Source organism: Poecilia reticulata, chromosome 7, assembly GCF_904066995.2.
Source record: "Poecilia reticulata chromosome 7, P_reticulata-male-v2, whole genome shotgun sequence".
NCBI classification, from domain to species: Eukaryota; Metazoa; Chordata; class Actinopteri; order Cyprinodontiformes; family Poeciliidae; genus Poecilia; species Poecilia reticulata.
The window spans coordinates 14,383,660-14,397,367 of NC_088836.1; the positions used below are offsets into that span (position 1 = coordinate 14,383,660).

Sequence of the window (13,708 nt, forward strand, 5' to 3'; positions counted from 1 at the left end):
TAGCCCTGGATATCCGCCCGAGGGCTTTAAGCTCTGCTCTACGCACCAGGATTTAGAGCGGGAGTAAGCAGGCATGTGAGACATACTGCTCTATTTATGAAACAAAATATGAGTAAAAACACGAGATCAGCCCCGACAGAAATCCATATCATCCTTCTGCAGTGACAGGCAGATATTAAACGCAGCGTTCCTTGAGGAATTGGCGCGCAATAATCGGAATCATGTAATGTTTTAAGTCCTCCATGTAGCAACCCCGGCATTTTTAGCATCTAAAACAAGCTGTATCCATTCTTCACATGTTACGACAGCCGTCCCCTTCAAATGTTTACAGGCCAGTTTATTTTTCGTGTGCATGAGGAAAATTAATCTCTCTCTGCTTTGTGGTGGCAGGCCTCCGATCCTGAGGTAAGGTCTATTACCTGCCAAGTAAACTCCCCCTCCAGGTTCGACTGCGTTAATACCTCCTTTATAGCTAATCAACAAGCCACATATTAAAAAATAAAACTCAAAATAACTGGAATGACATAAAGAATAAAAGGATTCAGCTTAAGTTTTTTATGTCAGAATAAAAAAGGAAAAATATCACCAATATATTTAATGTCAAATTGTTTAAAAATTACTGAGGAGCCTTTGTATAAAACAGAAACACAAGTTTTCAAAAATACTTTTAGAGTAATATCACATAAATTACTAGAGATTTTAAAAAGCTAAATAGATTTTGACCAGAAATTTAGTAACATTTAAGAGTCTATTGAGAAGAATATTCTTCCTGGTTTCATAAAATAACCCAAGTACAACAAGCTGATATCAGCTGGTCAGCTAGTCAGGCTATCTGCTCAGGTAGTAAGCCTGCAATCAGCTGCGTAACTGTAATTTTCTCTTGAAAGGAGCTACATCTGCTGGAGTTTCTCTGATGGGTGTATTTTTAAACAATAACATCTCCTGAAAAGATCTAGGATGCCTCTTTTAGCCAGCTAGCTCAAACTCGTCACTCCAGCATCTCTCATTCAGGCTTGAGGTAACAGAGCTGCTAATATTCTTCATCGCAAAATTGTTGTTGTTAAAATGAAAAAGCCATCATGACTGGAGCTTTCTTTGCAACACAGTGCTGTTCCTCCCCCACCTGTTGCTGCTCACTGCCAGTCAGCTGGCTGAAAGGAGGCTTATACACTTGCTACCAAAAAAATACAAATCTGATTGGTTGGAAATATTTTCGATATAAAGAAAAATTCCCATGAATGTGAAGCACAACTTCTTACTAGAAACTGGTCCATGCTTAAATCAGACGTCATCTTTTCAAAAGGCCTGAATAGGTCTTAAGAAATAAAAAGAAACCGTGACACAGAAGCACAGAGGAGTTCCTGAGTGTGTGAAAGTCGGTGTGTTTGACAGAGAGGTCTGCTGTACCCCCGCCCTGCAGCAGACGAGGAAATGAAGCAGATGAGAAGCATGACAAACAATTTGGGTTTTTTTGCTTTGATGTCTGTGTCAGCATTGTGCCGGCACACTTCCAGCGGGAGCAGCCGCACAAAACAACAAGGTCTGCAAGGTTCTCTGAATCGAGGCTTCTCTCAGAGAGAGTACTCCAGCAGCCAACTCAAAGATGTGAAGCTTTCTGTTGTAGGAAAATGCAGAATGCCGCTCTAAATTTCTCCTGTAGTAGAGTGGAAACTTAGCATTTTGTTGGCGGTGCGTTGCTTTGTAATCAATATTAAACTTCAGCAACGAGGACCAAAGTCAGGACAGTGTTTTATTTTTGTTTTGACTTCCAGTCAATAAAAGTTAGCAGTCGTTAATCATTATCTGGGCCGGGATTTGATCTTTTTCTGCACTGTGACAGAGGTCATGCACAGTTGTTCAGCGACGATTACCACAGTGACGTTTGCGTTCACCCAAACGCAGCGGAGGGAAATATTGCAACAGCAGCACCCCACGCTGCCAGTGCATGCAAATAACACAATTACAGGGTGTGAGAAAGATTAAATAACTGCCTCCACAAATCAAAAGCGCCGGCAGTGACATGGAAAACGCTCAGCTACAGGATAAAACAGCCGCCTCCACTGAGCCTCAAGTGTTCGGAAAGTTAAAAACAAATCTCATTTATTCATGTTTCTGGGTTTTGTTGCCCCCTTTTTTTTTTTTTTGCAACTTTGACACACAAGTATTCCATAAAACATTGAAAGTATTAGACAACTGATAGCTACTGTAAAGGTTGACACTAAACTGTTACAGTTACTGCACACATGCAAGACAATCGGGTTACGGTGTGCTGCAACTTTACAAGCAGCAATCATGTCTAGTCTTTGAAGCAGATTTTCAATTTTATGTTTCCTATTCCACGGAGTCTGTTAATGCAAGTCTTAGTAATTACAAAACAAGGCCTGTAGTTGGAAAGCAGCAGTGCTCAAAAGACGCACCTTGTTTTCTGTGCATCTGCATTTAAAACGAGCAAACTCTGGAAAAGTTCAAGCTGCACAAAAATCAAAATAGTAAAGATAAAAAAACATCTTACCGTTTCTTTGTTGGGTAGCAGCTCCTTTCGGATCCTGAAGAAGTTTTTGCCAAACTGTCTCAGCCCTTTAATGAAGCGCTTCTGCAATTTTTTTTTCAGAGGAAGAAAGAAAGAGAGAGAGAAAGAAAAAAGACAAGTTAGTATATGTGAAGTCAGCTAAACTGCGGCTGCAAGAAGTTACTGCTGAGTACCACAACAACAAGCAAGAAAAAAAAAAGGTTTTTCGTTTCTCTAGTCTGTGGTTGCAGAGGTTTGATGTGTGTTTGAGAAACCTCCGTAGCTCCGTTTAAACTCCGGAGCAAACACAGCCATGTCGGGGCAAAAACGAGAGAGGAAATGACTAGTAAGGCAGGGAGAGACTCTGAGATTAACCTAGTCGTTTCATGTGCTGTGAAAACACAGTTATCCAAACACTGCTGGATATAGAAACATTCACGATGTACGTGGCTGTTAATCTCAAAAGGGAAAGTTCAATGTCAAAACCTGAACTTGGGAGTTGACAAATCAAGAAAACGCCACTAATTTTAAAATCTTTAGAATCAACACAAATAATCTGGTAGGAGTCAGAAGAAATCAAGTACACCAACACAGCGGTTGCCACTTCATGACATTGGCTCTAATCTGAATATTTTTTAAAAAAAGCAAAGGTTAACAAGCCGCCTCACTTCACCGAGAGCAGAAACAAAACCAGAAATCCAAATTACCTAAAACGCATTCGTTCTCCTTTAAGAGCCACAGACTGCGAGCCATAAAAAGCGGCAGCCGAAAACATTCACATCCAGCGAAGCAGTCGACCAACAGATTTACTTTCTTGCTCCAGAGGCAAGCCCCGTTCTTCAGTGATCTCAGCCAACCATTTCCAACCAAGTAACTCCGGCAAAAAGCGGGGAAAAGTCCACAGGGAGCACCGCACGAACCTCCACGTCCAGCCGCAGTTAAAAGAGGGGGAAAACAAATAAATCAGGGGACAAATCCACAAGGTCTCCGACAGCACGGCGATTCTTTTTCTTAACAAGAAAGAAATAGCTTGTCACTCTGTGCTCCTCCACTACAAAGGGGAAGGCTTTACATGTGATCTTTCTGCAAGAGAGCCTCTGGTTTGCGGCAGGCTGGAAAACCTGAAGTGGACTCCTGTTGGGCGCAGCGCTCATTTCGGCTCGTTTCTGCCCCATCTAAATCAGCAGGCGCATGATCTTTTCCCACCAGAGAAAACACAGACAACTGTCTGCTAACAACAAATCAATAAAAGCTGCCTCTTTAACAGGAACCTACGCCGCTCCTTTAAATGGATTTACAGCTTAGGGTGAGCATACACGGAGGTAAAACGAGCTGCAAGCCTGAGAGGGGAGGAAAAGCAGGCAAGCCTGACAATTTGAGAGGAAAAAGCTCCTGGACATGATGGAAGGGAAAATGAGTGGGAAGTAAAACCAGACACGGAGCCTCTAATGAAGTTCACTTTCCAGCACAGTGAGTTATGTAACCGCAGATTGTTTACATATCCAGCTTTGGTGTGGAACAAAGGCCAAATTAACTGAAGTAAAAACAGCCAGCTGCAAAACACAACCGTTTCCCAGGGGGGTGAAAATACAGACATGCACAGGAGAAGAGCTCAGCATAACCAGGAGGGGCAAAACACTTGCATTTGAAGTCAGATATTAACACAAACAACATGCTCTCAGTTTTAGGGTGTAACTAAATTACTACTCAACAAAAACTACAGCAGTCTAAACAATCAAATGCTAAAAGGACTGATTAGAAACAACACGTGTTCTGCTGACATCTAAAACAAAAAAGGCCTGTCACATCAGTCTCTTGGGACATCAGATAATTTCCATGCATCAACCTAATGTTGATCAGCCAGTAGATGGAGCAATCTGTAACAAACCGTCTCCAGCCACTTAAGAGGTCAAGTGCAGATTACCATTTGGATCGTCACTAACTTCACTACTATCCAGAGGATCAATATTAAAGAACTCATAATATTAAGCCTAAAAAATGCAAACACTCGCTTTGTAAAAACATGTTGTGAGATTAAAATGCCACAGCATTTCTGACCACACTCTCTTGCAAATTTGTATCTACAATTAAAATAGAAAGTAGTTCTTACATTTCCCCTTACTGCTGATAGACAGAGCTATTGAATTTATAATGAAAAAAAAAAAAAAAAATCAGGCTGAGTGAAAACACTAAACACAAATTAAAAGGTTTTTAACACTTAAGTAATTTGTTTTGGGACTACATAAAAAATATTAATGAACCGATCGACTGCAAGTCTGTGAGGAATACCTCAACAAGCTAACTGTTAGCCACCAGCGATGCCAAAGTCAGCATCTGTTTCCCAAAGCTAATGAACTATTTCACTGTTTCCTAATAGGCCTAGACCGCACTTAATCATCTCTATGTGAAAATCAACTGTGACTGGCTAAGACCAGCGAGTGATGAATAAGTTAGCATTTGATTCATAGCTTATTATCCATTGTAAACTAAAGGGTTAAATTCACTGTTTTCAAGTGAGCACAGGAAACCTTTGATCCTATTAGGGCGTTTTAAAGTGAATTATGTCATAATGAGGCAGCGGTTAAGACTGATGTTGACCAGCTGCTGAGTTCCTCAGAGGATGGAGGATCTGAATTTGGACACAGCTGATGTCAACGCAAACACATAAACTATGACTGGCTAAGAGCTAGCCACTACTGATGCCAACATTAGCATCTGCTTACTAGCTTTCTATTGGTGATAAAATACAATGCCATTTCACATACCTTACACTAGATAGTAACTATCTGTATATCAAAATGTGAAATACTTACAGTGATCAAACACTGAGAGTATTGCTTATAGGGTTTCTGTTGCTGCTAACAATGCCAACACCGACATCTCCTTGAAAAATTCTTATTTATTTGGTTTAATTGCTTATGTGCAACTTAAAACCTAAACTGTGCATAAAATTACATACCAAGAATACTATACATTACTAAATGTTAGTCACTAACCACACTGAAGGTATCTATTTTGTCACTTCCTTCCAGTACTTAAATAAAGGGCTTCTGCTTTTATTTAGTCTACTTTGCAATTCATCATCTCTACTTCATAACCTAAAATACTTCACTGTTTAAGCCCTGAGAATACACTGACTGGTTTTAGTTAAAATATGAAATTTCACACCTAATTTATAGCCTTTCATCAATGATAAAATAAGGGATTACTTTACTATTTCTTTAAGGAGTCTAAATTGCAAATTATCATCTGTAGCTAAAAATCTAAACCAGTGATAGCGAGAGTGCCTCGACTACTGAACCACTAGTTACTAACCAGCACCTGGTTTATAGCTTCTGACAAACCCAAATAGAAAGAGCTGTTTGAGATATATTTTTAATAAGCCGAGACTGCATTTGATTATTTCTATGCCAACATTTAGTTTGGTTTGAAAAATAACGAACTGCATTTGTAGATACTACAAACAGAGGTTTTTTTTTTGTTGTTTTTTTTTACAAAAAAACAAACAAGTGGTTCTAATACGTTTCTGACATTTGAGCCTAAAAATCAGACAAGAATGAAAAATGCAATATTTGGACTAATTAAACTGTAACTACAGTGGCAGATTTACACCAAATTTACCAAATGAAAAAAACAACAACAGGGCAATAGTTCATTGTTTAATATATTAAGTCAAAGAGCTACTTCTGACTCCAAACTGCAGGTTATAAACACCTGATCTAGCCAACAAAGACTGTGACTTTATCTTAAAATGGCTGAAGCATAAAGTGGATCACAGTAAAACCATGACTGTAAAAAATTAATTGTTCCAAGGGGCCAAATAGTTACAATTTAAGAGACCATAAGACTTTGATTTAGCATCATTTCTGCAGTACAGGGAACAGGACCAGTTCTGCGGGGGCCCCTGGCCCCTGTCATCCCCGTCTAGAACCGCCAATGCTACAAATATTACAAAGCCTCGGAAAAACAGTTGTGGTATGTGGAACCTTAACTCGATTTGCAAAAACAAAAGGTGTGTGTTGTAAAATTTTTTAAAAGATATTGCTAAAATCTCACATCTTGTTACATTCTAGTTAATCCGATTTGGTGTTAAGCGAAACATTCAGGTCATGAGTCGAGACGACACACAAAACCTTAAAATATTGTTAGATCTTTTTTTTTTTTTTGTTGTTGCAAGGATTAATGCAAAATCCTTGCAAAATTTTGCAAACAAAATCCTTGTGTAGCCAACCTCACTGGCTACACAAGCCAGTGAAGCTTTTCTACTGAAAATCAATTAGACCTGCTCGTGTAGTCTGACCTAATCAGGTCATCTTAATTATGTCCCATAACTATACTTTTTACCCAGTCAAACCAATCATATCTTAATAGCTGGGCTTCGTGCATGCTTCCCCCCTCCCGCCTCCCTTCAGTTTTCTTTTTCTTGCTGGCTCCCTCCCTCCTCTCTACATGTCGGCTTCAGTTTAAGGCTCCATTTCAGCTGCCTAGGCTCACTGCTCTCCAGCCCAGCTAATAAATCATCCGCCAATCTGCTCCCTGAATCGTTCTGCCCCTGCTCCGACTGCTCCAGCCCTCGGTTGCTAGGGAACAAAGGCAGAGGAGGGGCTATGAGAGACGGAGAATCGAGGGTGGGAGGCGAGGGGGTTTTAGCTGGGTGGAAGTGCTACCAAATGGCCATCCGCTGAGCAGAAACAACAGGCTTCTCTCTCTGAGCGTGTTCCAGAGAGCTGGCGCTTTTTACCCTCCCCGAGTTTCCCCTCCGAGCCGAACAGTGCACCATTGTGAGGCTTGAGAGGAGACGTATGAAAGGAGGACGAGAAGCAGAAAAAAAAAAAAAAAAGGGAATATTTCAATGGCCCATTGTGTAAGCGTACGTCCTGCTCGAAGGCCGATTGTTCGGAGTTGTAAAACTGGTTAAGATAATGTAGACACAGGCACACAGATGGTATCGTGATGACAAACAGAGGGCAGGCTCACACATGGAACATAATTCTCACTAAATGTCATTCCCCGAAAACAGTGACGCAGGGCCGTCGGACGAAAAACAAAGCTACATTCACTCAATATGGAGTCATTATACTTGACTTGTTGTTAAAAGATGACCTTTACAGAGCCTGCTGTGCGCAAACTCAAAGGGCTGACACTCAGTAAAAGAGCCAAAAATAAAGAGAGAGAGAAAAAAAAAACCCAAACACTTTCTTCCATCAAGCGTCAAGCTTGTAGTAAGATTAGCCACGGTGTAAAAGGGAGGAAATCACAACACGTTTGGATAGGAATAACCACACTGACAGACACTTTACTACCCACATCCTCTTTGCATAGACACACAAAAAGATCTATGTTTAGATCTGTAAAAAGCCGTGCAGATGTTTAGGGAGGCATGGCCTTTTAGTGCGAATCTAAAAGAAAGATGGCTCTCTGTAGACCCGAGCTTCGTCCAGCAGGCCAAGTGTAAACGGTTTATATTTACCCCATAACAAATGTGGCAGCCCTCACAACACGACCTTTGGAAAGTGAAGTAACAACCTCTGCTTTTCTCTAGCATGAACTGACACAAAAGGTGACAGGAAATTCCAGTACACACCCATCCTGCCCGCTACATGGTTACAAAAAAAAAAAAAAACTTTGTTGGCCCTGTACTGTGAATGAGATACCATACACTGATCCAAACAGAGATGCTGGACAGGTTTTTTTTTTTTTTTTTTTTGCTGTGTTTTTGCGTCTCTGATTGTGAATGCTCGTTTTCTACCACTGGGGGCCTGCTGGTCCATCCTCTCTGTTGTCTTTTTTCCTTCTTTTTTTTTTAATACCCTCCCTCTTCCCTCCACCTCAGCACCTCAGTGCAGTCATCCATCAGCCACGGACACAGCCGGAGATAAGCCGCGGCACAGTGCAGCTGGCTGAGAAATAGACCTCCCGCCCTGCAGCAGTCATAGATCAACCCATGTCTCCGACGTGGCGGCACACAGCGAGACTGCGGCTGCTGCTGCTTGCTTCTGATTGTTTGTATGGCACCTCCTGTTGGCCGATGCAAGGTTAGCACCGCTTGGTAACAAGTGCTAGAGACGGCTGCCACAGGTGACGAGCCATCGTGTTGGTTTCCAGGAGCAAAAAGATCGGGATTGAAAATACTTTGTGTCTGGCAGACAGTGTTACTGTCAAGTTTTGATCACAAATTTCAGTGGGATTTAAGAACAATAGAGAGAGAGAGAGTGGGATGAATGTTTTGAAAAAGAATAATATAAAGACAAATCATTTGTATTCAGCTTCCCCGAATCAACTTACAGAACTCTGTTCAGCTATAGTTACAGCTACAAGTGTTTTGGGATGCGTTTTTACCAGTTTAGCACAAAACAGTTCTTATAAATAGCTTCTACACAAATATTCCCACAGCATGATGCTGTTACCACCATCATTAAAGTTTTTATAAATCACAAAATAAATATCAGCAGAACTGGATTTTCTGCTTTATGTGACGCTCGCACTCTAATATGGGCTGAGGCTAGCCATAAACTGGAACTGAAATGGATTTCATTACAGTTCTTTTCCTTTTAAAGACTAAAAACAAAATCAGAAGTTGTGCAGAGCGACATGGCAGCCAGCTGTGGTTTCACGCATAGCAAGCACAGATGAGCAGGCAGAACTTTGTTTGGAGGTAAAACATCGTTTCCTTTTTGCAACATCGCTGCAAGAATATAATGGCAACATATAACCAGAGACAACCTGTTTGCCTTTTATTTAATGTGCCCTCTGTTCCTGGGTTGGACTTGTTGGGTTCTGTAGATGAACCCAGACTATAATAAATAGGACAAGGTCTGAGGTGACGTCTTAAAAACAGACGATTGGCTTCATGTCTGACCGTCAGAAACAGCTTCCATCCAACCACAACAGATTACATTGTCTGCTCTTTTGCTGTGGCTAAATAAAACGGCACTCTGGCTTTAGCAGCCCACTGCAGAAACGTAACAGGGAGGGTTAGGCTACACACTTGATGTTTCTGATGAATTATTCATAGTTTTTATACGTTATCTATTTTATAATGCATGAGAGTTTTGTCTGGCGTAATCTACAAGTCGTCGCCGAACCCGCGGAAAGGCAACGTGACGGGTTTCCAGCTCGTCAAAAGGTGCTCCAGTAACATCAGAGCGACAAACTGCTGAGGGAACGACTGTCTCAAATGTTTCCTTCCCAAGTAGGAGACCAGTAAAGTGCTTTCCAGTGGTGTTTGTTTCTGCAGCGCGGTCTGAAAAGGCCTTTTAAATGAGCTATCTTTATGTGTTTGGTGAGATTAAATACATTAACAGTGCATTCAGAGATTAGACCAGGTTTAAACACTACACTTCCGGAGAGGGAAACTCGCAGACGTAGCTTAGGAGAAAGAAAAGACGTATGAGGGTGACAAGAGACCCTGCAGACAGGCTGATTCTGTCATTTCAGCGGCCCCGCTGTCACTTTTATTCACATCTGAAACCATCGGATGGGGTGAAAAAGCGCAGGTAGAAATAATTACGCCAGTCCTGGAGGAGAGACAGGAAGGGGGGATAGGAGCAGAGGAGAGGCAGAGCGAGGGTTGATAAATAAATGAAGAGCAGCAGGGCTTGGCTTCTGTCGGTGCGTCAAGGTTGGGGCTACATTTACACCTGTCCTTCAAGGCTCCGGCACTGAAAAGGCTTGAGTGGTGATCAGATCACTGCGAGCCTCAGTCCTCGACGGGTCGGTGTCGAGATGCTGCCTCCGCAGGAGCGCCAACAGCAGGCCGACTGCCTCCAGAAACAGACACAAACGCACCCGGGCCCTGAACGGGATCCAAAATACACTGGACACACTGACGACTCCTCGGCTGCCCTTATGTAACGGAGCAGACACACGAATACGTAAACAAGAATTAATGGACGAGTCTCGACATGCGTGATTCGACATGTATCCACACAGAAATGGAGCGTTATTATTCCAGTGCGTCTCTGTTTGATCTTTTAGTAGGGGGGGGGGGAAGTTCCCTGGCTTACTTCCACTGAATAATTAACAGAAAGTGGAAAAAAAGTTCAACGCATTTTAAATTGGATCAGGATTTTTTTTTTCTTACAGGCAGCTTTGTAAAGATTATTACAGTACCATGATTATTATAAGAATCTCTATTATAAGATGTGCAAAAAGAGGCAATGATGCCAAGCAGTACTCCAAGCAGATCCCCCTGGAAATGCAGGTTTCCACCGTCCTGCTGTCAACAAAATGCTAAACTTTCTGAGTTTAGCATTTTTTATAAAAGCTAACCTCAGAAAGTGCAATAGTTGTATCTGACTAAAACCTATGGTTTTGGTAAACATCTTAGTGGCAAATTGAAAACTCCATCCTAGGGGTGCACTGATTGCAGTTTTCTGGCCGATCACCGATCTTTAAAAAGCTTGACCTGCCAATTCCTTTTTTTTTTCTTTTTTTTTTTTTTTTTACAGCCGACACTCAGGTGTTAAGAGGTCACGATACACCTTCAATGTTCCAATCTTAATTAAAAAAACAAACATTGAATAATACCACAATACTACAAACTTATTTTAGCTGCACAAGCTAATGCTCTCAAATACAATTGAGAAATTTAAACTTGATCCGTCAGTCAAGTCCTATGTCACGGAAGAGCAAACAAGGACAGTGGCTGATCATCAGACCTTTGCAGCAGGTAAATAAAATCTGTGGATAAGATTGCATCGACCAATCACACAAAATTAAAGAAATCAGGGCCAACCAATCAGTCGGCTGATTGGTCTGCGCAACGCTGTTACATCCGTTTATGTATGTGACAGTAGGACAAATAAGACTTTTTACCATGCTGTTTTTTTCTTCTTCTCATGTTATAAATATAGACACATCTGCCTCATGTGAATGGCTTGTTCCCCTGTCTTTCCCATGTTGAATAGAGGCTAAGACCTCTTGCTCAGATCACCTTCATGCAGCTTTTAAAGCCCGGTGTCAGCAAGGAAAGAAATACAGGTAACCTCAAAAGTAACACGCAAAAGAAGAGCAGAGGTGATTTAATGTTGTCAAAGAGCTCCTGCTTAACTAAAATGTACCAGTCATGGGTGATTGAGACGTGCGTACTCATTAGCAGTATTTGTGAGCAGGCGAGGGAAAACAAAAATGCAACAAGAGAACATCTGAATTCAACAAAAACACACCAAAGTGGAAAATGAACAAACTGCCTGAAAGACGAATAAACTCAGAGACCAAGCCGTCTGAGATCTACAGTCAGATCAGGCAGCGGTGTTATCTTTAAAAAGCAGTGGGTATACAAACACGCAGCCCAGTGTGTCAAAACGCATGAAAGCCATAGCCGCAGTGCTCATTCGGTTTGACATGCTGTAATTCAGAGCTTTCATTTCCCTCCTTCCCACCCGTGAAGTGGTGTTTGATCAGCCATTTTCTGATTCCAGCCCTCCGGCAGCTGCGGTGAAACTCACTTCTAAATACAAATGGAGGCTAACATTACCAGCCCCCAATCTTTTCCCTTTCCAGACTTCCGTGCAAAAAGATTTATTTTGTGGGTGATAAACAGGACGCAGCTGCTCTTAAGCCGCGGAGGAGCTGGAAAACTAAAGAGTGTTTTTTGCTGAAGCCGCGTGAGGCCGGGCCAAGAGCTCCGTTACCTCTCAACAGCTCCCTCTAAAGACAAACACTGCACTGACCTGAAGATGCTATTAGTGGATAGATCAAGGAAACCGTGGCATTTGATGAATCTGCATAAAAAATAAAATAAAATAAAAAATACAAAAACAACTTCTCTTACCACTTCATCCTCAGACCAGCACTTCTCTATCAGTTTAGGTACCGGCTTCTTCACCAGACGCTGCAGAGCCTTGCCTGCATCGTAGCTGCTCTCATGAAGCTGAAAATAAACACCACAAAGAAAAAAAAGCATACAATTATATCAACAAGGCAACAAAATGCACAAAAATAAAGAAAAATGCTTTTATACTTTGTCACATTACAATTAATGTTTCAAATAGTGCATAATTGAAGTGGAAGCAAAAGGGTGCGTTGATGTCTTAACTAAATCTGGAAACGGTCAGCCTCTGAGTTTAAACTTTGTAGAACCAGACGGATATTGTTACCCTTTCTTCTTCACATAACAGGTCAGAATGGATGGAGTCTTTCTGCAAACATTTTAATGTTAGGTAGTCCCTCTCGACTGGTTTAGCGTCTAGACTTTGACTAGGCTATTTTAGCACAAAATATGCTGTTTTGCACGTAGAACAAAAAGTTCAATTCTGGTTTTATTTGATCAAAACATCCTTTGCATCTCCTACATGGCTTGAGGCAAAATGCAAACAGGACTTGAAGGTTGTCTTCCTATAGTGAGCTGTGAATCTCTGCAGCTCCCCCAGAGTTTCCATGAGCCTCACAGCTGTTTCTCTATGTGACCTGTGAGTTTAGATGTCTTGGTTTGCAGCAGGGCTTTATGACATGCTCAACGTTTGAGGAATGTTTTTATAGACTAACTTTCTTCCTGACCGGTCTACTGTGTTTTTTTTTATGTCCATTTTTCCACTAATATTCTCCAACAGCTGGATTCATACTGGGATTAAAATAAACAGAGGTGAGTATTAGGGTGAAGGAGAACAGATTACAAATGTGCGCAATACTTTTCAGAGTTTTATTTGTAAAAAAAAAAAAAGGAAAAAAAAGTGTGTATCGTGTTTCTTCCACTTCACAAGCATTCGCTACTTTGTTAGTCACGGAAACCTGGCTAATAGATGGTAATTGCAGGGCTCTAAAATGTGTCAAGGTTCCAGGAAACCTGCAGATGGATATTTGAGCTGTAACCAAATCACATGCGAACTTGATATGCAAGATAAGAAAAAAACAAAAAAAATATTCCACATCTAGGTGTGACTGGACTTGTCAGTACAAATCCTCCAGCATCAGAGGAAATGCCTGCCAAGACCTGAAAACCAGTCTGGGGATGAGGAGCAACAGTGAAAAGAGGCGATAGCTGTGGAGCTTTAAGCACTCTGTCACATTCAATTGGGTGAAACAGGCAGCGCCGGTGCTCTCCCTCTGAGAACAAACAAGCATTACTCATTGGAATTGCAAATGGAGCAGAAGGTCAAGAGACAATGACCTGTTCGCTATGCTAATTTTCTAGTTTATAGAGTCGGCATATAAATCCCCTGTTTATGATGATTCTAATCTCTTTGTTGTGCTTGATTC

General features: G+C 41.4%; 1 protein-coding gene across 5 annotated transcripts in view; it reads right to left on the minus strand.

Annotated features, from left to right (window-relative positions):
* rerea (arginine-glutamic acid dipeptide (RE) repeats a) overlaps nt 1–13,708 on the minus strand; it is a 192,638-nt gene that overhangs the window by 23,804 nt on the left and 155,126 nt on the right. For all 5 annotated transcript variants that reach the window (XM_008413332.3, XM_008413330.3, XM_081608948.1 and 2 more), the window contains 2 exons: nt 12,285–12,383; nt 2,513–2,593 (listed from right to left, as the gene is read on the minus strand). In XM_008413332.3, the coding sequence (XP_008411554.1) occupies nt 2,513–2,593; nt 12,285–12,383 (180 nt within the window). The remainder of the gene's footprint in view (nt 1–2,512; nt 2,594–12,284; nt 12,384–13,708) is intronic.